At 47.2% G+C, this 25,239-nt stretch overlaps 1 protein-coding gene across 6 annotated transcripts in view; it reads right to left on the bottom strand.

The window, feature by feature from the left end:
- THOC5 (THO complex subunit 5) overlaps positions 1–24,490 on the bottom strand; it is a 29,994-nt gene extending 5,504 nt beyond the window's left edge. Inside the window, exons 1-19 of one of the 6 annotated variants that reach the window (XM_057745977.1) lie at positions 24,431–24,490; positions 23,637–23,746; positions 22,636–22,767; positions 19,645–19,788; positions 18,615–18,728; positions 18,371–18,468; positions 16,402–16,548; positions 15,352–15,466; positions 12,352–12,484; positions 11,600–11,632; positions 10,256–10,333; positions 9,544–9,584; positions 9,219–9,318; positions 7,761–7,869; positions 3,678–3,779; positions 3,009–3,105; positions 2,332–2,446; positions 969–1,072; positions 738–825 (exon numbers count right to left, since the gene is read on the bottom strand). In XM_057745977.1, coding sequence (XP_057601960.1) covers positions 738–825; positions 969–1,072; positions 2,332–2,446; positions 3,009–3,105; positions 3,678–3,779; positions 7,761–7,869; positions 9,219–9,318; positions 9,544–9,584; positions 10,256–10,333; positions 11,600–11,632; positions 12,352–12,484; positions 15,352–15,466; positions 16,402–16,548; positions 18,371–18,468; positions 18,615–18,728; positions 19,645–19,788; positions 22,636–22,731 — 1,714 coding nt within the window. In that variant the 5' untranslated portion in view covers positions 22,732–22,767; positions 23,637–23,746; positions 24,431–24,490. The other 5 variants (XM_057745979.1, XM_057745978.1, XM_057745981.1 and 2 more) reach the window with 5 other exon arrangements.
- Positions 24,491–25,239: the final 749 nt, after the last annotated feature.

The raw sequence follows: 25,239 nt of genomic DNA, 5'->3' as shown, positions 1-25,239 counted from the left end.
TGAAATTATTTAATTTCCTCAAAATATTTCTAAAAACATACAAAGAAAAGAAGGGAAGAAATAGAGAAACTTGAACAAGAAAGAGAGCAACCTCTCCTGACACGTCTGGCACTGTCTTGGAACGACAGACAGCTCCCTCCGCGCCGTGGCCTCAGCACCGAGCCCCTGGGCTGGGACCCTGTGGGCTGTGCCGAACCTGCCGGGGCTGGGGCTGGACAACAGCACCACAGGCGGCGTCGGGGTGGCTCCAGCAGGAAGCCCTGGCCTGCAAGATGCCGGGACAGCTGTGAGGAATCGCAGCTTTGGTGCCTCCCAAGTGAGTGCAGGGACTGCAGAGAGGGAGGGTCCTGCACCCTACACTTCACAACCTGAGAGGGACAGCCCTTCCCTGAAGAGGGGGACGAGCCGCCGTCTGACTGTAGAGCACGATGAAGCAACGGGGCTAAGAGCTCAGGCCCAGAGGTCAGACTAGGTGTGTGACTAGGCCCCACTTCCCTCACCTAGAGCGGGAACACCCGCAGCCCCAGGACTGTCGTGAGGATTAGCTGAGATAAAGCACGGACACGACTGTTGCAGAACAAGTCCTCGCTGAATGCTGCCTCTCACAGCCATGACTGTTTGCTAAGTCCCTGAGGCAGGATTCTAGGATCTTTTGCTCCCTCTGGGCAACTCGCAGGAATGTTTTATTCTTCACAGCTCCCCCTGCCTAGAGCAACTGTGACCAGCAGAGCAATTACCTGTGCCCCTTTCCACGAGCGCCATGTAGTAAAGATTGGTGTCCCCAGCCAGTCCCGCCTCCACGATGTCTTTGGTGAAATGCAGCTCCTAAAAGTCACCAAGGACAAGGGGTGAACTACTGGCTCATCTAGTCAAATCCTTGCCCTTCTGGTGGAGAAGCAGGAGCTGAAAGGTGACATGGGCCTGAAGTCCCCAGGACAGCAACGGTGGCCTGTCACCCCTCCACCTACCATGTAATCCTCATGGGGAATCGTCACCCACTTCACCAGGCGAGAGACAACCTTTGCAGGGAAGAGGTACTGGCAGTCACTGGTAACTGGCACAATGCCATGTTCTAAAAGAGAGGACAGGTGGTGTCACAGGTAGAAATCAGTTGCCACAGCTGGGTAACTAGCCTCCTCTGCAGGCCTCAGATGGCCCTGCCAGCTGTCCAGGCACACTCGGTACTCAGGTCAACGCGTGCCAGGAACGAAGGCACAGCAACCTGACCTTCACCCAGTACTTGTGCTCGCAGCCAGACCCAGCACCAGCATTCACAGCGCTCTATCCTTAACGCAAATGATGGCCGGACAAACAAAAAAACCCCATAGCTAGAACCAGAGATGTACAGTGCCTCTGCAGCAGTGACTGTTAATTAGATCAAACAGCCGAGAGGGCTGTTCTCAGAGCTGACCTTGACGGAGGAAGGACTGAAGTGTTCTGTGTCGCTGCCTCTAAGGGAGAAGAGCAGGAGGACTGCTCCAGGGTAAATTCCTGCTGGCATTTCAATAAACAAATGTGCCAACACGGTAAATGCTGTCCAGGATGACAACCATCCAACCCTGGGACAAAATAAACTCAGCAATGCTGACAGGGAGCAGGCAGTGCTGCCCTGGAGAAACCACGGTCCACATGGGGCCTCCAGATGGGTCCTGGGAACTCCAAGCTTTTCCTGACAGTGGCTCTTTTAGATCAGAAAAATCTCAACCCTCTCTCCCTTACAAGGGCCTTATACATGGTAGGCCATGGCAAGTATTTACAGAATGAATAAAGGAAAAGCCCCACACGGCCACCATCTTGGTCAAGGGCTCATCAGAATCACCTGGGAGCTTATGGAAAACACAGGGGCTCAGCCCCACCGTGCAGGATGTCGGCTCAGGTGTCAGGGGAGGGATGAGGCGTGGATCCCTGGACAGCTGTAGTCAAGTAAGCTGAGTGTAAGCTCCAAGAAAGCAGGGCTGTGTCTTGCGCTCCTGGCTCTCCCCCCAGCACGACTCTGGCTGCCTGGAATGAACTGGGCTCCTGCTAAAGTGCACACCAAAGCCTGCCGTGCGCTGACCCAGCACGATGCTCCTGACCAATCTGCTAACCTGGGCCCCCAAAGGCTTTGGGCTGGGACAGCCCTGGTGGCCCTGAGGGGAGCTCAGACCTCTCCTTGGCAGCCTACAGCTCTCCCCGGTGGCCCAGCTAAAACCTCTGCTCAACAAAAGCCAGGAAGTCAGCCCGTTTTGATTTGTCATCAGGATTCAAGAAATCCCAGGGCAGGGCTCCGTTGTCTGTCTCTGTATTGTCTGAGTGGCTCTCAGGCCACAGCCCTCGCTAACACCAGCTTACCCAGGGAGGCAAACTGCTTGTGGAGGGCCAGGCGGGACTGCACCCTGGTCTTCAGCAGTTTCATGGTGGTCTCCATGTGGCTGGCGCTCAGCGAGTGGTCAGCAACCACAGTGTGCTGTGGAGGACAGTGAGCAGCACACACGTGAGTGCTCCCCGTCCCTTCCTCCAGGCACCCCTCTCTCTAGGACCTGCCTGCCTGTGGCAGCCCAGACCACCCACGTCCTGAGGCGGACGCCTTCTGGGGACAGCAGGGTTTCCCAGCTGTGATGGGCCAGAGGCTGAGTCCCAACAGGAACGATACAAGCTGCTGAGATCTCGAGAGGCTGTGGAAAAGAAAGGCTTCCGCTAAGGTGCCAGGTCCCCTGGGGTTCATTTCTGGCACCTTCGTACATAAGACCAAGGGGCAGCAGTACCTAGAGCCGTGCCGCACACCGGGCAAGGACCCCAGTTACTCTGACCTAGAGAGCTACCAGGCTCAGGGCGAAGGCAAAAGGTACCTAAACACTTACAGGCCTTGGACATTTTAGCATCCCAAGTGGAGATAAGATAGATCACAGTCCAGAGGGATAGCATTCTGCTAGTTTAAAGTCCCAAAGGCCACCCGAAGCCCTTCTGGGTCTGTAAGGGAGGAGAGGAATAGGTGTCCTCAGGCGAGGGAACCAGATCAGGGGACACACCTGGGGCTGCTCTTTGGGGAAGTGGAGGCCACCCAGCTTCTGCACCCACAAATATGGGTGACCTAGGTCAAGTACATAGTCCCTCAAAGTCAGGATGCTGCAGAAAAGAACACAGAATGAAATGATTTTATTAGTCATTTCTGCAGTGGCCCCTGGATACATCCCTCCTCCCACCTTCTCATCCCCCCACAAAGAGAACAGTCCTGCAGGCTTAGCTGCACCCATGGCTAGGCTGCCAGCAGAGCCTCTTAACCTCATCAGTTCCCTATTGTGATTTCATCTCTCCCACAGTCACTTTTCTCTTTTTCCCCTGGCAGCCTTCAACTCATTAGTGAATCTCAATAAAAAGGCAGTGTACCTGATCTCTTCATCAGTCCACAAATTTACAAAATATTAAAAAAAATTTAATCCTCAGAGAATTAAAGTGTTAAACACATCTATTACCATGTTCCCAGAGTTTCGATCCTGCCACCCTTCCCCACCCTCCACAGCCTCATAAGCAGGAAAGGGCATGTGTTTCCTTCTCTGGACAGAGCATTCTCTCCCGCCCCGCAGCCTCCCCTGCCCCCTGGGAGGCCTCTGGCCCTAACAGGTCTCTAGCTTTGGGTATGAGTCACCTCAAACCTCAGAGCAGAAAGGCTGGGAGAGGAGGAAATGCTGCTGACTCACCCAACTTTATCAAACTGATACTGATTGGCTGGATTTGGAGTTTTCTTCCCATGATCCCCAGGATACAAACAGCTCAGGACTGAGTCAGGAGACAGCAAGTCACTGGAAGAGGGAAAAGACTGCAGTGAGAACGCCGCCCAACCCCTTGCCTTGATGCAGATGTGAGCATTTGGGGCTGATAACACCCCCTCTCACTGACGATCAAAGCCACCATTTATTGAATGCTTCCTGCGGGCCAGACCCTTTATATACCCGAGGCCAGCAGATCCTCACAACCCTGTAGGGAGTATTATCATTTCCATTCTACAGAGGATAAGCTCAAGGCTTTAAAAGATATGCTTGTCCAAGATCACACTGCTAGCAAGCTCTGGAGCCAGGATTTACTCTACTCCATCAAAGACAGTAGGACTCTTAACGACCAGTTTAAGAAACCTATCCCTCCAAGAGTCATACAGTGACCAGAGCTTTTCCTCAGGGGAGCAAAGCCCTGTGACACCAGAAACAGGAATAATCAGAATCTTCATAGGAGCAAAACAGATTCCTTCTACCCCAGAGAGATCCGGCTTTGATGCTGTGCGTATCTCACATTTAGCAAATCTCATGCTATCACAGAAATAAGTCCGCTTTAATATTCCCAGAAAAAGATATATCACACAGACTGGAGACAAGGTCACCTAGTGCTATAAGCAGAGGGACACGGTGATGCCACAGTCACCTACTCACAATGGTGAGACATGTAATTAAACGTGACAATCAGAAAAGAGATGGTGCGGGGAGGGGGATGGGGGGTGGGGTGGGGAATGGAGTAATTTAATCACAAAGGACAACGAGGCCCACTCTTTCCCTTCCCACTGGGAGCTCCCCTTCACCTTCCAGGGACGGCCTCAGCAGTGACTCAGGCGGATCCTGCTGCTCTGGGCCTGGCAGGCCTCCAGGAACTCAGCACCAGGAGGGTGGCAGCTCCCGGCTCCGCCCTGCTCTCTGTGCTGCCAGAGCCTCCCTGCAGCACCCCACCCCCCAGGGTCTCTGTCCCCTTCGCTGCTTCACACAGAGAACTGGCTAGAAAATGAACAACTGTCAGTCTTTTAGCCATTGTTTAGTGACTGTTACTAATATACTGAATCAACCAAAATAAAACAAAACAGCTAAAACTGCACAAGATTAGGATTTTAAGTTGACAAAACCTGACGGAAGAATCAATTCTTAACAAATGTCCATTTGCAATATGTGGCTCAGGACAACCGAATTTGGTTAAAATAATGGCCATTAAAGAGGAGGCTATAGGTACTCATAAAAATATGACTATTCAAAAAACTGTTCAGCTACTCAAATCTTTGTTATAAAATTTTAAAAGAGATTTTTAAAATCTTCATAAAGTAGAAATGGAAAATAATTAAAAATAATGTAATGCCTTAATGAAATATTGATTAATGCATTAAAGTGGCCTAATGGAGATCATTCTGGAAAACATTTTCTTCAGGAAAATTCATCAAGGTTCATATAATTTTGATTAAAATGTTTATAATAAAAAAATGAATTTCCTAATGAATTAAGAGATCCTGGCAGGCTTCCTAGATGGCACAGTGGTTAAGAATCTGCCTGCCAATGCAGGGGACACAGGTTCAACCCCTGCTCCAGGAAGATTCCACATGCCACAGAGCAACTAAGCTTGTGTGCCACAACTATTGAGCCTGTGCTTTAGAGCCCGTAAGCCACAACTATTGAGCCCATGTGCTGCAACTACTGAAGCCCACACGCCTAGAGCCCATGCTCCACAACAAGAGAAGCCACGACAATGAGGAGCCTGCGCACCACAACGAAGAGTAGCCCCCACTCACCGCAACTAAAGAAAGCCCGCGCACAGCAACAAAGACCCAACACAGCCAATAAAATAAATAAATAAATAAATAAAATTGAAAAAAAGTCAAGGTTGGCAATTATAAAAAAAAAAAAGAGAGAGATCCTGGCAACAGTTGCCAATGCTGCTAGCACCTCAAAAATAGAGACAGCCTGTGCCTCCTTACGAAAGCACACAACATCCATGACACAGCCCTGCACACCCACCTCCCCCCAAAAATGGAATCTGATCAAGTCTCTACCTACAATTTACAGGAGATACAGAGAGAAGGAATAACATATTCAAAGGTACCGCTGGGATGCAATCATCAAAATCCAACCTGGGGGAAGCCTACAGAGCAAACAACTTACTTTCCTCAACAAATAAAAGATGGCAGGACATTCAGATGGGAAGACACTTGAGAGAAGCCTCATCCACTGCAACATATGGACTTAAAAAGATCCAGATTCAAAACCCAAACTGTAAAAACAAAGCTAACAAAGAACATTTATGAGAAAATCAGGGAAATTTGAACTGACTAGATAATGGATGATATTAAGGAATTAGTGTGATACTGTGATTACACTGAAAATTTTAAAAAGTATCCCTGTTTTAGTAGATAAGTAAATAAAACCACACACCACGGTTTCTCCATGGGGCCAAAGCAGCCTGTACTTGAGCAAAGGCCTCTGGGCTGGGAGTCTGAAGTCTAGGCCCAGCATTTCAATAATTGGACATATGCCCCTGAACCTCAGCTTCTCCATCTGTGAAACAGGGGGACCAGCTAGACAACACCTGAAGGCCCTTAAGGAGCTAATCCTGGCTTCAGGGTGGTGTTTCCTTTTGGGTTTCCTCCTTCTTTGGGGGCCAGGACATTGACAGTAGTGCACTACCGTGGTACATAGGCCTGGCCAGCTTCAAATCACGGCTCTTCACTCAGTGTCCGTGACCTTAGGGCAGCCTCTTAACTCTGCAGAGCCTCAGTTTCCTCACCTTGTAGAGCTACTGTCAGAGTTAAATCTGATGAGGACAAACACTGCTATCACTTACCAACCTGCACTATGCATTCGAGCTGACTTGCACAGGCATCGGAAAGGGGATATAATTCATGACCACAGTGCGAGGAAACAGGCTCAGAGGCCAGGTAACCTGGCTAAAGGTGCACACACTGCGATGAGGGGAGACCCGGTGCTCACAGAACTCGTAGCCAGTCTGCAGGCCTGCCCCTATCACTGCACGTGCAGAGCCCAGCAAGAAGTGGACTTCAGTGCCCACTGGGACCGGCCTGCAGCCCCGTGACTTAGCAGGGCGAGGCATCTGAGAGGTGAGCAGGCAGAAGGCTCACAACCAGGAGCTCCACTGCAGCCAGGGCCGGCACGGGGCCCTCGAGCTGCTCGCTGGACCAGGAGCGCCGGCTGCACAGGGCAACTGGGCGCCCCCTGCTGGGGTGAGATGGGAGCAGGGTCAACCCCATCCAGAGCCGCACTTTCAAGCACAGCGACCAAGGATGTAGCCTGAAGGGTGCGTGGACGCTGAAGGTAGGGCTGAAAACCCAGGGGACAGGCCACCATCAGGCAGTCCTGGGAAGAGCCCCGCCCCACCGGGCACCAGACCTGCGCCTCCCACACTGGTCTTTCTACACCTGACGTGAGGACTCAGCGGGAGCTGGTCGGGCAGGGCTGGGAGGCATGCCAGGCCAGGTGAGCATATTTCACCCCCAGGCCCTGTCGGTCCTCCTCCCTTCCTCCCATGCTGGCCGTGGAACAAGCGGCCACGGTCAGGGCTTTTCTGGGGATGCTCCACCTTCTTCAAAACCCCCACAGGAACCCACCAGTCTTCCTCCCACTGCCCAGGTAAGGACAACTTTGCTGAACTGCAAAGTGAAATCCCAGCACCTTGGGACAGAAACAGACAAAAAAAGAGGGGCCTAAATTTGTCAACCTGGCAAGGTCTGCCAAATCCCACTTTCACATTCACACTCTTTCCACTGGTGTAAAAACTGGTGCCCCACCCACTCAATTTACAACAGGCTGTAGTCACTTCTATCATCTGCTGTGTAGCAGATGAGTGCTTTGTAAATACCCATGATGTACCTGGACTTCAGGGCCGTGTGGACCTGACAACAGAAGCCAGAGTGGCCGTGAACCCCCTCAGAGCCAGATGAGGGAGGAACCGAAGCAGCCCAGCACTGAGGCGCCCACCACACCCCCTCCCACGCCCCACCCTCCCCAGCACCTGCCCAGTACCCTGCACTGATGGGAGTGATCAGCTCCGTGGCGGTCGTCACTTTGGCTTTTACTGTCATGATGTTGAGGTTCATGAGGTAGTAGAAAGTCAGGTGCAGTACGCTGTCATCTGGAAGGAGGAGGAGAAGACAGCATTTATGAGTTAAACACTAGAAAAGAGTCAAGAGAATTATAGAGAGCAAAGTCAACAAGAGTTTTAAGGTCTTTCACTACAAAAACAACTTGATGTTAACTTAACATGGAGTAAAAGAGAGTCTCTACAAATACTCTGCTACTCCTCCCTCTAAGAGGTGGAGTTTGGAGGGTGGACTAGACTTAGAGACTCCGCTTCTAATACAACATGGAAAGGAAGTGATCAAGTGATAAGTGATCTGGGTTAACATCACCAGTAACAAGACGAAGTGATACCACAGACCCCTGAGAGGACGTGATGGTGAGCACCGCCATCTGAGGTATTCTTTCCCTAAAACCCACAACCTCTGTCTAATCAGATGAAAACATCAGACAAGCCCGGACTGAGAGTCTTTCTACATAATATATAAATCTCATCTTCCAAAGTGTCAAGGTCATGAAAGACAAGCAAAGACGAGGAGACTAAGGGGCAACATGACTAAATGCAACGTGAGATTCTGGACTGGATCCTGGAACTGGAAAAGGATGTTAGTGGAAAAACCAGGGGAATCTGAATAAGTTCTGTAGTTAACAGTGTTGTACCAATGAAATTAACACTGATTTTTATAACTGTACTGTAGTTAAGTAACATGTTGATATTGGGGTGAAGAGAAGGTGAGAAATGTTTGTATCATCACTGAAACTCTTCTGAGTCTAAAATTATCTCAAAATAAAAAATTTTTTATAAAAAAGCAAAGAGAGGAAAAGTGTGTCAACTGTTTCCATAAATAAAAGGTAAAGGGAATAAGTATACACTCGTGTAAAGCTTCTAAATGCGTAACTACCTCTTGAAAATACATAACAAGCCATCACAATGGTTGCCCTTTGGAGGTAAGACCAGGGTCTGGGAGTCTGGGGTGAGGAAACTTACACATGACTGTTAACTCTTACCCTGCTGGGATGCTTTACCATGTGCTCCTTTACACATATGAAGCTAGTTTCAAAACCCATATTCTCTGCAGAATACAAAGCTCTACTTATATTTATTAAATTAAGCAGGTTGGTCATTACTCGAAACCTGCAAACTCCTGGCAGCTTACTCTGTGTACCTAACCTGTCAAATTCAGAAAGAGCTGTCGTTTCATCAATCATCCATGATGTCTAATGTTTTTGCTATGTTTTCAGGGTTACAACTTAGGAGGGAAAAAATCAAACAAACTCTATGAAGAACAACAAACAAAAACAGAAACATGAAACCGGAATTTTTCTTAGGCCAGGAGGCATCAGCTTGCAGGACCCCACACAGCGGCGGCGCTGTGAGATCCCCCAGACCAAGGGGAGCCAGACCTTTGCACTTCAGGTCCAACATGACGGACAGCGGGTGCCTCTTCAGCATCTCCTTGCGCTTGTCGTCCAGCTGAACTCCCAGGGTGGGTCGCCGGCGTTTCTGGACAAAGGAGAGAGCTGAGCTGGTGAGCAGTGGTTGTAGAAATCTCCCCCTTCCCTCTCCCCGCCGGCCAGGGCCTTAGCACTGCGACCCGTGCTTCAGCTCTCCAGCTGCCAAGATCCCAGCTGTCCTTTCTTTCAAACCTCTTTCTTCTGCTTCTAGGTAGGACGGCACCTGCCAGCTAGCGGGCCCCCGGGCAGCCTCTGGGCACCCCCACGCACTCACCGTGGTCTGCTCCTCCTCAGCATCCGAGTCGCTCTCGTCATCTGCAGTGACAGAGAGAAGGCAGCTTCAGGTGAGAGGGCTCCCAAGTCTCCCGAGAGCGCCTTGACCCAGGACATGTGATAGGGCCCAGACTTTTGTAACTGGATTTCTTCAGACTAAATAATAAATTTGCTGCTTCTTATTCAGTACAGAAAAGAGAGTGATGCAAGGAAAAGAAAAATGACCTACAATCCATCACCCCTGGTTTTTTTCAGTGACTTTTAATGTCATCCTATGGACCATGAGCTCCTCCATTGGTCGTGGTGGTAGCAGTAATAACAGTAATATAAACAATAATAATAGCAGCTCATATAATCTGAGGGGTTACTACGCGCTGAGGAAGATGGTAAGGGCTCTGCATACATGACCTCATTTAATCACATAATAATTATACATGAGGTATTACTATCTTATTTTGACAGGTGAGTAAACTGAGGCTCCAAAATGTTAAAGAACCTCCCCAGGATAAGTGAGCTAGCGAGACGCAGGGCGAAATCCAAAGGCAGTGCTTTTCTCTGTTTATCCCAAGCACTAAGACATTAAAGCCAAGCTCCCTGCCACACAGAACCAGTACAGCTAATTTCCAAAGGACTGGCACTGGCCCTGGGTGGTGACTTGGTGTCCCTGGAACCAGCTCTGGAAGATGTGGGGGAGGATCCCCACCACCACGTACCTTGGGAGTCCTCGGGAGGCTTGAACAGAGCCTTGGCCTCGTCCACGCTGCCTTCAATCGCCACAGACAGTGTCTTATCTGGGAGCAAGGAAGAGCCTCCTGTGAAAGCTGCTGAGGGAAGGAGCTAAGCTACACGAGCAGGCCCGCCCTGGGGCTGCGCTTCCTCCACCTGTCACAGCTCCTTACTGACCAGGGCTTCTCCAGATGAAGAGGAACAAGGTGGGGAACCTAAGTCTTTTTCCCATCGTTTACTGAAAACAAGGAACCCAAAGTGCAGATTCCTGGCCAAGTATCACCTGAGACTAGGGGTGAATGCCTCTCTTTTCAGGCTTACACCAAGGCACAGAAATCCAGACCGGTGCCCTAAAGCCACATGACACAATCCTGCCAATTGCCTTAAACGTTCTCATTGAGAACCTGTAACTGTCCACATCCTAGAAACGATGGCTCTTCCCTCAGTTCTTATTCTCTATTCTGCGAGACACCAAGCACCTGGCACCTGCCTGGCACCGTTACATTTACTGGGAGGCAGGAGGACAGCGGGTAGGAACCCAGAAGCTACAGTCCAGTCCCGGCCTGAGTCCCTGCCCAACCAACTCCCAAACTCACAACCTGGAAAGTTATGTCATTGCTCTGAGCCTCAGTTTTTGCATCTATGAAATGGGGACTTGACAAATGGTGGCTGCCCGGTTGAGTGAGGAGGACTGAATGAGCTAATATTTACAATTTTAATTATAAAATTACTTTTAAAAATTAATTTTTAATCCTCACAACAACCCTGCAGGAGCAATACTATTACTTTAGCCATCTACCACTGAGAAAATTAAGGCTTGGGGAAGTTAAATACAACAGCCAAGAAGTAGATAAGCTAGGATTCAAGACCAAGTCTACTCAACTTGAGCTTGGCATCTCAAACACACAGCTAAGTGGCTTGCTCCCTGTGCCAGGCCTGACACCTCACTGAGCGATGCCTGGGCCTGCCTTTGTGCAACTCCGTGGGTCTAGTGCTGGGAGGTCGGACAGGCCATCACCCACCCTTCTCCATTCAAAAGGGTATACAGAGATGCAGACAGTCATGGGAGCCTGAAGGAGTTTGCCCAAGTGCATAGAGGGATGATAAACTTCCCCCAAGTGGCAGGCCCCTGAGATATTCCCAGGTGGCTGACCACTGCTTATCTCTGACAACCTTCGTGAACCATCACCCCTCATCCCAAACAACCTGGCTGCCCCCATCAAACACTGGCAAATGCCAGACTGTTCTTTTGACTAGTTTACTCCTGGAATTCTACAGTAAAATGAGAATAGAAACAGGCTGGGTTTTAAACACAAAAGAAAATTACTCACCCTGTCTAGGGGGCTGGGAGGATTTCATATGAGCTGATGATGCAAACAGGAGAAGAAAGGGGAGGGAGAGGATCAAAAGGACCAGGAAAACAGAAGAAGAGACAGTAATGTGCTGATGCCCATGGCTGGGAGGAGAGGCATGCACTGGTGCAATGTGTATCTGTCTGATGCAGTGGGGTGGCGGCAGGGAAGAAAAATTTAGGTGCTGGGTGAAAGCTGCAGTAGGGCAAAAGGCAAGATCTCTAAAAATTTCTCAAAATCCTAGTGGAGTTACGGGCTGCCTTCAAGCCTAATGAGGACACCTCCTCTCCCTTTGTAATTCACTGTTATGACATGCAGCCTGTTCCAGGGCTTGGTGAAAGCCTGGGAGAGCTGGCTGGGACCTGTGTTCCCCAAACCCTCTCTCTGAGGCGAGCAGGAGGCACCAATCCACCTGCCAAGCGTGCCTTGACGGGGTGAGTGCTTGGAAGCCCAGAGAGGCTGCCTGGGCACTGAACCCAACAGCTGACCAGCCAGGCTCCTCAAAGATTCAAAGCCATCCATTCTGAAATGCCCATCAGGTTAGTCCAGCCTCAGGCCAGCTGGTCAAAGCAGCCATGCTGGGCGGTGCAGAGAGGGGGCAGCATCTGTCACCTGAGGGCTTCTGAGCAGGGCCAGGGAGCTCTCCTCAGCAGGCGGTGCTTCCAAACGACTCCACTGGCCACAGCTGCTGCCGCCACAGCCCCTCTTCCCTGCCCAGCCCCCATACTCACCACAGGCCTGCCCATATGCAGTGGCCTGGACAAAGAGGACATAGAGGGGAGGTGGCAGGTGTCTTGCTGTCTCGTACTGCTTGTGAGCCTGGTCAAAGGGCATGAACAGGTACTCCTGAACCGGGAGGGAAGCCTGCAACCAACAAAGAAGGGATTTTGGTTTTCTTTTATAGGCGGTCCACACAGGAACATGTGGCTGCTTAGTTACTGTATAGAGTCTTCTATTTATGAAAGCGATAGCAGCAACAAACAGTAAGAAAATGAACTTTAACAAAAGATACCCTTCCCCCTAGCATCAAGAAAACATCAAATACCTGAAGGTCAAAGCGTGTAAACCTCTACACAAACACCTGAGAAATGAAAGATCTAAATGCTAATGGCCTCCAAGGCTCAACAGTGCCCAGATGTCAACTCTCCCCAAAGTGATCTATGGATTCAGTGCAATCCAATCTAAATCCCAGCAGGAGAAAACAGACTGATTCTAGAACTTATATGTAAATAGAAGAGGCCAAGAATAACAAAGATAACCCTTAAAAATTAAGTTGGAGGACGTACATCACTGAGCATCAAGACTTCTGCTAAAGCTGAAGTAATAAGCCAGTGTGATACTGGTGCGCAGACAGACAAGTAGATCATACACACACAAGCCCACACAGACACAGACAGTTATGACAAAAATGGCACTGCAGAACAGCGGGGGAAAGAATGGTCTTTTCAATTAATGAGTCAGCTGAACACCTATGTGTAAAAACAAAAAGAATCTGCCCTTTATCTCACACCAATACAGAATCCACTTTCAGGAAAACTACAGGCCTGAATGTAGAAGGTAAACAGCACAGCTCTATAAGAAAATAAGAGCACATCTCCACGACCTTGGGACAGAAAAAGGGAAAGACTGATCTCTCCTAGATTTAAAACCAGATCGTATTAAAATTAAGAACATTTGCTCACTAAAAGATACCATTATGAAAGTGAAAAGGAAAGTCACAAATGGGAAAGATACCTGCAGAACACCCATCTCCAGAAAATATAAAGAATTCTAGACAGCCCAACAGAAAAATGGGCAAAAGACTTTAAAAGGACCTTCACAAATGAGGTACTCCAAACACCAATCAGCATATAAAAGGTGCTGTGTGCGCAATGTCACTGGTCCCCAGGGAGATGGAAATTACAGCCATAAAAGATATCGTCCAGAATTGCTACAATCAAGAAAAAGGACAGCACCAAGTGTTGGTGAGAATGTGGAGCGTTAGGACTTCCGCATGGTGCCGGTGGGAATTTCAAAATCAGCTCAGTCACTTTAGAAGACTGTTTCGGTGAATACCAAAGCTAAATATACGCACAGCATACTATGACCCAACAATTTCATTCCTGGGTATATATTCAAAAGAAATGTGTACACGTGTACACCAAAGGACACGTATAAGAAGGCTCCTAGCGGCATTATTCCAATAGCCCCAAACTGGAAGCACCTCAAATCAAACACTAAACATCGATGAAAATAAATGAACTCCTGTACTCATAAACACATAGATGAATCTCAAAAACACACTGTTGAACCAAAGAAGCCAGACACAAAAGAGTATATACTATATCATTCTGTCTGTATAAGTTAAAAAACAGGCCAAGCTAACCTGTGACGTTAGAAGTCAAGATAATGGTTACGGTGGCTGGGGTGGGGGTGGGATGGGAGGAGACAGTGACTGGGAGGGGAATGAAGTAACTTCTGGGAAATTGGTAATGTTCTTGTCGATCTGGGTGCTGATTACACAGACGTGTTCACAAACATGTACACAGTGAATACCCATCAAACTGTGTGTACACTTACGAACTGTATGCTTTTCTTTACATAACATTATTTAAGTAGTACACGTACACTTTTTTTAAAAGTTGTATTTGAGTTTATAAAGCAAAAATTCCCAGTTCCCAACCACCAAAGGTAACTGTTAATGGTTTGGTGTGAAAAACCAAACTTACTTTTCTAAGCACATATATGACCTACACATATACACATCCATTCAGATACTTTGTGTACTTTGTAAATGAAAGTATACAAATGGGATTATACTACATGTTCTATGACTTGCATTTTTTTGTTTCATAATTTAATAGGGCTTTCTGTCCAGTTATTCTGTCAGTAATAGGATGTTCCACACTTCCATCGTAGCTGTAAGACTGAACCATATAAGAATTCATTTAACCCATAGCCTATGTAGCAGCATTTAAAGTGTTTCCAGTTAACAGGAAAAATTTATAACCAAAACTTTTAGTTTCCGATCTCTGTCCTATAGGAAGTGCCACTGAGCATATCTGTTAACTCTAACTCTATGCCTAGAGTTGAGAAGAAATGTAGATCTTGCCAAATCCCACAAAAGTGAATTTTCAATTTCTCTACGGTCCTTTTACAAAGTTCCTCCATCTTAGCCATTTACCCTGCCTTATAAAACTATAAAGATTTAGATCAAATCTGGCTTCACAAAAGCAAACAAAAACCAGGTCACCTATATAGAAAGACATTATATTTTACAGGTACTCAAATACGAGTAAAGTTCTTTTCAGAGCAAGTAGATGTGCTGAGCCCTTGGCCCCTGAGGTGCAGGCGGGGGATCTAACAGACATCTGTGGAAAGTACCTAGATACCTTGGGGACTGTGGGCTGTGGAGATCATGCAGGGGGTAGACTCAACTTATAGTTCACAAAAAGTGTTTTACTTTTGCAGAGGTGCTGGGTGAAAAGAAAATGCCGAGGTAAGTGTGTATATATGTTCCAGAGCCCATCCTGCCAGCACTTCCTCCACACAGGACCCAACCTTACTGCACCAGCTGTGGGCCTGCAGACGGGACCATCCTTGCACTGTGCTCTAACACTGATTAGGGTAACAACCCCGACAAAACCCACAGGGTGATGTGGCTGCTGGTGGCCTCAGGCCAGCAATGTGTCACTGGGTGGTGAAGGCAAAGCAAAAGCCGAGGAGGTGGCGGGGTGTGGGGAGACCCTCACCTGCATGATGCTGTTGAGACGAGGCTGGAGGCTGCTCAGGTACTCCTTCTTCACCTCTATCTCCTTGAGGATCTTCTCCTTGTTGGACAGGCACTCTCGGTACTTCTCTGCCAGCCTGTTGGCGGAAGACAGAGCACTATCAGACTCTACCTACTGACAGCAGTCACAATTAACCGCTAATGTTTACCCAGCACTTACTATGCACCAGGCACTTTGGAGAACGGTTTACGAGCATTATGGCATTTAACCTTTATAAAAACCCTGGAAAATAGAGACTTTTCTTATCTCCGAAGGAGGAAACGAAGGCTCAGAGAGGTAGATAACTTGCCCGAGGTCATCCAGTAAGAGCAAGCACAGAGCTGGGCTCTGAACCCTCACCTGTCTGCTCCAGGGGCCTCGCCCGTGACCACCGTGTCACCTCCTGCTCCATTTCTTGCCTCAGAAGCTAGACTCAGAACTTTCACAAGTATATGGACCCAGCAGCTATAGGACAAAAATGAGGCCATGGACCCTGCGTGGTGCAGGGTGGGGATGGGTTCCAGACCAGAGCCACGGGAATGGAAAGGGGTGCCTCAAGGCATTATTTATTATAGCAAAAAAATGCAAACAACCTAAAAGTCCAATCCAATGTGGGAACAATTATGTGATTTACAATTTACACTGGAATGTTGTACAACCTTCTAAAATAATGTTTGCAAAGCTCTGCAATAGCACACGAATATGCTTACAGGTGGGGGAAAAGGCAAAAAACCCAATCAGATTAATAGTACAAAAGGTATTTACATCTTAGGCACTAAAATTTTAAAGGAAAGGTTACTCTAACTTTCTCAGAACAGAATTAAGCAATTCCCACCCTATTTATGATACAGCTGGTCAAGTGTGAACTGCTCAGTGTAAATTAATCACAAACCGGGATTTGGTCTTAGAGACTAGTCTGCCGGTTCCACAGTGCTTTGCTATCTGATCCTGGGTCAGGACAAAGCAGTGTCCCTCATGGATAAAGGTCCCTGTCTGCACAGGTGAACAAGGTCAGGAAGGAGGAAACGCTACCTTTTCCGCTGCTCCAGCTCCCAGTCCAGACGTGCAAGGGTTTGCTGGTGAGGGTCTCCCGTGGTGACTTCTGCCTTGCTGATATCTGGAGGAGCCTCATTATAAAACTCCTCTAAGCTGACCAGATCGATTTCTTCATGCTTTGACCTGCAACCAAAAACTCAACGTCAAGATGCTGTCCTCAGAAACCCAAACTGTGGCTTAAGCAGGCCCAGAGTTCCCTCCGTGTACGTCCACCCAGCCCTGGTCTACAGCTACTCAGGAACCCAGAATCTAGTCTTCTCAGCAAATGCTAATTAGTAGATGCTTCCGTGTGAAGAGAGGAATCTGGTGACATGCCACAGGATCCTTACCCGTGCTGCCCAACCTTTTTATCCATGATTTAGCCAAAGACCTAGAAAGTACACTTATCAACTTACAGACAAACGGTGCAAGAGAGCTAAGAGCTTAAAGAGTCAAATACAAACACCATGGTCTAGGTCTAGATTCTCAGGTTGAAACCAAGGAGTGCCATTTACCAGGAATAAACAAAAGAGTCTACACTTAAGTTCAAATTATTAACTGCCTAAGTATAACATGCAGGAGGATCCAACATGGTATGACCAGATGCGAAAAGATCTAGAGGCTTTAACTGCTGATGTATAGTGACTGACACATGCAGATAAAAGAAAAGAAATCCAAGTTTTTGCTGTGTTAACATAGTAGTGCTCAGGCTGTAGACAGATGACAGTAATAGCAGGCGCTGCCATGTATTAAGCACCTACTGTATATCACCCTCACCTCACTTAAGTCTTACAATAACTGAGGTGGGGATTTTTCTCTCCATTTTTCAAACGCGATGGAGGCTTCCATCAATAAGCAGCTTGCCCAAGGTCACATAGCTAGGGAGAGGCAGAGCTGGGATATGAACCCAGGCTGTCTGATTGCAGGGCCCCTGATCCTTCCACGTGGCCACCTGCCTCACTACAGGCCTGAGTTCTGCTGTATTCTGGATTTGCTGGCTTTCATCTGAACAACAGTTACAGGTGAAGCATCATATTCTTGTGTTTTTATACCTTTCTTCTTTTTAAATAGTACTATTTTTGAAACTTCTTGTGAGTCTTAAACTGAGTGTTTATTTCCTCCATGTACCCTTCTCCCAGGTTCCCCCAATGATAATATCTAAGTATAATACATTGTCAAAACCAGAAAACTGACAACTGTACAATACTATTAACTCATGTACCTGACGTGGATTTCACTTCTATTAGTATTTAAATATTATGTGGATGAATTTGTGGAGCAGATAAAGACACCTCTCAAAAATCAGCATACACAGACCCAATGTCTAACGTGGTCCCCCTCATCCCAAGTTTACTACAAATAAAATCTGACTCCTTTCAGTTTATACAAATAGGTCTGACCAGGCAAGAACACATTCCCTTCTCTTATTCTGTCTACTCCTTCCTCTTCCACTTGTCTCCGCTTGGACTTGCCAAGAGGCATCACAATTTAAGAAGGACACTGACAAACTGTAGTTTGTTCACCTAAAGGCAGCTAGGCAGTAAGAAGTTCAGGTTCCAAAGAATGAGATCCATTTGCAAAAATGAATTGCTGGAACTTTAGAGAGGAAAGCTGGGCCAAAAGGTTAAAAAAACGTAACTGGAAGTGAGCTGCTCCCATACAAGGTGCTCAGGAATCAAACTGGTAATGCAAAGGCTCTCCCTGCTGGGGAGAGATGACTGCTTTTCACTAGGTTCAGAGCACAAAACTCAAAAGGGTCAGACAGGCTTCTGAGGTTCTTTGTGCAGCCTGGAACTACCGCTTCCAATTCTCCCACTCAAAGTGATCTATTCACCCTTCCCCCAGATCCTGCAGTCTCCAAGCTCATCTGACTTCTTTTTAAAGAAAACAACTCACACTGAGCTATGTAGGAAAAAGCAGTTACCAATAGATCATCTTGCCAAAAGCTCTGTGCTCCAAAACTCACTTAAATTCCAGACATTTGGTGATCTCCTTCTGCAGGTGCATCACCTCATACAACAGGTTCTGGAGCTGCAGGTGATAGGCGTCCACTTTCTGCTTGGCCTGAAAGGAGGACAAGGTCAGAGGTGAGTGGGGCAAGTCAGGGTGGGGTGGCACAAAGCAGAGCAGCAGCAAACTCAGAAAAGGGGGAACGGGGATGAAGGAGGGGATGAGAAGAAGGAAGGAGGGTTAAATCTCTCAGTTCCTACCTCATGGGTCTGATCTCTTCCTTTCTTCAACCTGATGTGGGCTAATCGGTTAAGCTTCTTTAGAGTCATGAAATGCACACAGCTCTGAATCCTCCGATCTTCGATCTCAACTGCCTGCAGGCCAAGAAAACTGGTTAAGACCTTGACAACAAGAGCTGGCTCAGCTTCCTTCAGCCCCTCGCTGCTGACCTCTCCACATCCAAGATCAGAAAGACACTGGAAAGAGCTCAGAACTATGAGAAGTGTCAGGGGGAGATGGAAGAATGACTGTATAAGTGCAATGCTTATGGTTCCCGGGCAAAAAAACAACTTCTGCTTGGACGAAAGTAACAGGAATCAAAGATGGAGCAAGTACAGCCAATGCACAAACAACAGCTGTCCCTATACAATGTACACAGAGATCCTAACAACGGCAATATCATGCCACACACCTTGACCTCTATAAACATTACAGAATAATTCAAATGAAAATAGCAGAGTTATAGCTGCAAAACTTGACTACAGTAAAACAGATAGGATGTAATAATCTTAACAATGTTGGCCAGTATAACCACAAATAAGCGAGATTCCTGGAAAAATATGGATTGTTTTGTTTTGAACTTACCCATCTAGTCACACTGTTCTGCTTCTCTGCCCTGAAACATGTTTTATTCATTTAATATTAATACTTTAATTTTTGGTCTCTATGATTTACTTGTACATATCCAGCCTTATACCAGCAACAGTGATTAACATGTACCATCATTTCTCCACACCCAGCAAAATGTCCAGCACTTAATAAATATCATTTGGATGAATTATCAAATTACAGTTACAGAAAAAATTAATTATCCTGTACTTTCATGACTGTAATTGGTGACTGGGTGATGATGTTACAATAAATTAACAGGCAGGTCTCTGGAGCCCTCAGGCTCTAACCCCCTGATGATGGTAGGACCTAAGACCAAGATCAAGAAGGGCTCTGATAGGTGCAAACAGGTCCATCCATGCAGACCCACCAGGTCCATGTCCGCCCAGGCCCACTCCATACCGCGTCCTTGCCTCCCCTGCTCTTCAGGTCCTGGATCTCGGCCATCAGCCTCTGCAACTCCTGACACGTGTACTTGTACAGCTCATAGTCTCTGCCAGGGTCCCGCAGGTCCACCTCAGCCTCTTCGCTGTAGTATTTACCTTCCTGTGGAGGCAAGGATACAGGCCTTGGGTGGGGAGTAAAGGTCTCTCTGTTGGAACAAGGGACACTTGGCTGAGATAAGTAACAATGAAGCCTCAAATCAGGTCTCTGAAGGATCAGGTCCTCAAATCAAACGTTTTTCTTCTTTTCCTCTTTCTGATTATTAAGTAATGCATGCTTGCTGTCAGAGATTCAGAACATAGTGAGGAGTATCAAAAACAAAGTTAAAAATTGCCTATAATCTCACCTCCAAGCCTGAAATAACTCCATTGTTAATATTGCAGATAAATACATTAAAAAAATAAAATGGGATCATATTGTTCATGCTATTCACTGCAATTTCTCATCACAATAAATACAGATCTCCATCAAAATGGCTACACATAGATGAACCAGAATTCTTTTAACCAAATTCCTGCTGCTGGGTGTTTAAATGGTCAAATCAAGTTTAGCAGAAACTAAAATATCCTAATTGGTCTCCCAGCCTTTGGAATAAACAAACACATCTCTGAGAGAGTCAGTTACAGTTAAAAATATTGTATTGCATATATGAAAGTTGCTAAGAGAGTAGATTTTAAAAGTTCTCATCAAAAGAAAAAAATTTTGTAATGATATAATGTGTCAGATGTTAACTAGACTTATTTCAGTGATCATTTCACAAAATAAACAAATATCAATCATTATGTTGTACACCTGAAATTAATATAATGTTCTATACCAATTATATCTCAATTTAATTTTTTAAAAAAATGAGAGAATGAGTCAGAATCAATACCTCCCAAAGGATAAGATACTTCATTAATTTTAATTTCCTAAATCTGAGGAAAGCATCATCCTCTATTTAAATTGAAGCTGGTGGGCTTCCTAGGTGGCGCAGCGGTTAAGAATCCGCCTGCCAATGCAGAGGTCACGGGTTCGATCCTAGCTCCAGGAAGATCCCACAAGTAAGCCCGTGTGCCAAAAAAAAAAAAAATAAAATAAAAAAAAAATAAATAAATAAATTGAAGCTGGTATGTTTCTCTATTCTAGTTTAAAAAACAAACAAAAACCACAATCAACCAAATAATCAATATAGGTAAGTCATACAACCTACAGACTGGGAGAAAATATTTGCAAGTGACGCGACCAACAAGGGCTTTATTTCCAAAATATACAAACAGCTCATACAACTCAATAACAAAAAAAAAAAAAACCCAATGAAAAAGTGGGGAGAAGACTAAATAGACATTTCTCCAAAGAAGACATACAGATGGCCAACAGGCACATGAAAAGTTGCTCGACATTGCTAATTATTAGAGAAATGTGAATATAAACTAAAATTAGGTACTACCTCACACTGGCCAGAATGGCCATCATTAAAAAGCCCACAAATAAATGCTGGAGAGGGTGTGGAGAAAAGGGAACTTTCCTACACTGTTGTGGGGACATAAATTGGTGCAACCACTATGGAAAACAGTATGGAGGTTCCTCAAAAAACTAAAAACAGAGTTGCCATATGATCCAGCAATCCCACTCCTGGGCACATATCCAGACAAAAGTCTAATTAGAAAACATACGGGCTTCCTAGGTGGCACAATGGTTAAGAATCCGCCTGCCAATGCAGGGGACACGGGTTCAATTCCTGCTCCAGGAAGATCCCACATGCCGCAGAGCAACTAAACCCATGTGCCACAACTATTGAGCCTGCACTTTAGAGCCCGTGAGCCACAACTATTGAGCCCATGTGCCACAACTACTGAAGTCCATGCACCTAGAGCCCGTGCTCCACAACAGGAGAAGCCACAGCAATGAGGAGCGCACGCACCACAGCAAAGAGTAGCCCCCACTCGCAGCAACTAGAAAAAGCTTGTGCAGAGCAATGAAGGTCCAACGCAGCCAATAAATAAATAAATAAAATTTTTAAAAAAAAGAAAGAAAAGATACATGTACCTCAACATACAGAGCAGCACTATACACAATAGCCAAGACATGGAAGCAACCTAACTGTCCATCAACAGATGAATGGATAAAGAAGATGTGGTGTGTATATATACAATGGAATACTACTCAGCCGTAAGAAAGAATGAAATAATGTCATTTGCAGCAACATGGATGGACCTAGAGATTGGGTACTAAGTGAAGTAAGTCATAAAGAGAAAGACAAATACCATACGATATCACTTATATGTGGAATCTAAAATTTGACACAAATGAACTTACTTATGAAACAGATTCACAGACATAGAGAATAGATTTGTGGTTGCCAAGGGGAAGGATAGATTGGAAGTTTGGGATTCGCAGATGCAAACTATCATATATGGAATGGATAAATAAGGTTCTACTGTATAGCACAGGGAACTATATTCAATATCTTGTAATAATCCATAATGGAAAAAAAATAGTTAACTCATAAATTAGCTTAATAGATTCAAGGACAGAGAAACAACAAAAAGAAGAATCTGCTGACCATGAGAGTGCTCAGGGCACAGAAGAGGTTCTTTGGATACATGGTTCTGGTACTGCCTTGGTAGCAGACCAGGGATGCCACATCTTCAAAGCCTTAGCGGCGTGCTGCGGATGGCCTGCCTTCTTTTGACCATCAGGAAAGCTGGAGACACACACCACACTAGAATGCATTCTGTGTTCGGGCACTAACCATGTATCATCTAGGCTTGTTGGCTCTTGGGATGCTGCAGCTAAATCTGACGTGGATACTCAGGCCTTGAAGAGCCAAGGGAATTCCAGGCACCTGGTCAAGCAGAGGCTGCCTGGGAGGCTGTGTCTGTGACCCTCGGCTGCTGCAAACCTACAGCAAGTGCTTGGCCATGAGCTGCAATTTCTCAGCAGCAAGGCAGCCCTGCCTGATCTCACCTGCTCAGTGTCAGAACGATTACGCTTCCCTTCAGTTGGAGCTCCATCACTTCGGATCACTTTGGGCTTTCGTTTTTTGCTTGATTCTGATGACATGGTTGTTTGGTGAAGTCAGGCGGAAACAGCATAGACCTGTTAAGAGGAGAAAGCTTTTGAGCTTTTCCAGAGTTGGAACTGGAGATTTTCCTGGAGTCAGAATACTTAAGTCAAAGTAGCAGCTCTGGCCACTTACACTCTCGGTGACTCAAGAAAAGTCATCAACCCTCCAAAGTCTCAGTTTAACCTTCTGTAAAAAGGGGAATCATCCCTCAGCCTGTTCAAAATGAACTCATCATCCCCAACTCCACCTTCTTTGAAGGCACCACCACCACCCCACTGACCAAACTCCCTAGCCAGGCACGCAAGCCCATTCTGAACCCTGCTGATTGATCACTGTGTGCTGGAGCTTAAGCTAAGCGTTTTAAGGGTATGTTCTCATTTGGTCCTTATAACAAGAATCCTCTCAGATATGAACAAGTACCGTTTTACAGGTGAGAACAGAGGGTCAGGAAGGTGAATGACTTGCCCAAGATCACGCAGCTAGTATGCTAAGGCTAAGGTCGAACCCATGCCACAGCAGTGCTCTTGACAGCTACATTACGGTGTCTCGTAGTCTTGCCATTACGTCACCTGGTGATGCCATCAACTCCCTGGTTGACCCGAAATATTCAAAGAACAGAACGTATGTTTCATGGGGCTCGAGCGTCACAAAGCATCCTCTGTCTGCTACCTCTACTGACTGTCACCAGAGGCCCCAGAGGTGGGCAGCACTATCCCCCCTACCCCAGTGAATCTGTCACCAGCACTTATTGAGGGAGACAATACCTCTCAGAATCCAGTCAGAACAGCCCTGAGCTGGAGTCTCCACTCCGCTATCTCATGGCTGTGAGCCCTGGGACAAGTCATCTCACTTTTCTCTGCATCTGTTTCCTCACAGATCAAATGAGAAGAGCCATCCCTACCTCAGGGGTGGTTGTGGACACTAACGCAGGAGGCGCGCCACTGGGGCAGGCAACGAAGATCTGGGAGCGGGGCTCTAGATGGTACACGAGTGATGAATAACGTTGAACACCTACGGAGAAAGTTAACCCCCTTCAATTCTCTTTAGAAACTTCTGACTGCTTCAAGGAGAACGTCTCATCTCCCTAGTTGGTCTTCAACATCTATGAATGTCAACGTCCCTTTGTTAACGAAAGGACTATCTCAGATCCTCAGACAACGAAATGTAGCCACAGTTATTAACAATAACCTTTTCATATTAAATACAGTACATCTTTATCATTATCTTCTGCAAAGGACAAGTGAAAGAAGTTTCCTATTCACGGTAGAGGTTTAAATTTTTCTTTAAAGTAAATTTAAAATTTAAAAGTGACTCAATTAAAAGCCTTTAGTAAACAGGCGTACATGGTAAGTTGATTTTCCACAGAGGAGGGACCCGAAAAGCGTACGGGTGGGAAATCCTGACTCTGGCGACACAGTGGAGAGTGCCTGGCACACACGAGCGCATAATAAATGTGAGCTGGTATCACCACCACCACCTTCGAGGTCGTTATCTAGAGGCTGCCCTGTGGGGCCTGACGATGCTGCAGACAACATTCTCCCCAGGAGGAAACCGAGAGCGCGGCGGCGAGTGGCTGGGGTCCCCGGGGAAGGAGGACGGAGAACCCGGGTCGGACCCCAGCCCAGGGACGCCCTCGGGCAGTCCGCACCCCATCCCAGTGCGCCCGGTCCTACCCCTCCCTGCTCCCCTCCTCACCACACGGGGCCCCGAGCCGTCCCGGCGAGCGAGCCACTTCCGGCGGCTCACGCACCATAGAGAAGCGGAAGGAAGGAGCGACCGACCGGAAGTGAGGCGCGGAGGCCGGAAGCGGAGCGCCAAGGGTGCGGACGCCGCTGGGGAGTGTTGCGGGCGGCGGCTGGGCTGCGAGCGGACAAGGAGGCGGCGATAAGTAGCTTGTCTGGACGGGTCCCAGCCGGCCAACAGCCTCACACTGCCCTCTGAACCGGGAAACCGAGGCTGCAAGGGCAAAGAGGCTTGTATGCCTCGTTCATTCTTTCCTCAGCGCCTAAAGCAATGCCCAGCAACTAGTAGGCGCTAGGCCAAGTATTTGTTGAATGACTTTGCCGAGTGCCCAATATAACACAAGAATGGAGCAGTGCCATGTTTTGGACACTTGTGAATTTGCTTCCATAACCTGGATTCTTAGCCAGTCACATTCACACGAACATCCCACACTGGTGAGGGCAGCAAGCCAGGGAGGGCATTAACCCCATCTTACCCCACCTTTATCCCCACCACAGGTCCATCAGCATCTTCCCCATTTTAGGCCCCATTTGCCCTAGGGCAGAGTCACAAATCTAATGCAGCATTTGTATTTTCTACCCCTGGCATGAATCGTACACACAGGGTTCAGTAAATCCTTTTTATCTGAAAGTAGAAACACAGATGTCCTGAATCCCTGGTTATGCAGTGCAGTTCGGTCTGCCGAAGCAAGAGGCCCTCCCCAACAGTGGCTCAGGGAACACAATACCCGCCAGTGGGGTAGATCGGCCAGGTGGACCTGG

This window comes from Hippopotamus amphibius, chromosome 8 (assembly GCF_030028045.1).
Source record: "Hippopotamus amphibius kiboko isolate mHipAmp2 chromosome 8, mHipAmp2.hap2, whole genome shotgun sequence".
NCBI lineage: Eukaryota > Metazoa > Chordata > Mammalia > Artiodactyla > Hippopotamidae > Hippopotamus > Hippopotamus amphibius.
The sequence above is the reverse complement of the archived record's forward strand: the minus strand, read 5'-3'. Positions and strand labels throughout refer to the sequence as shown.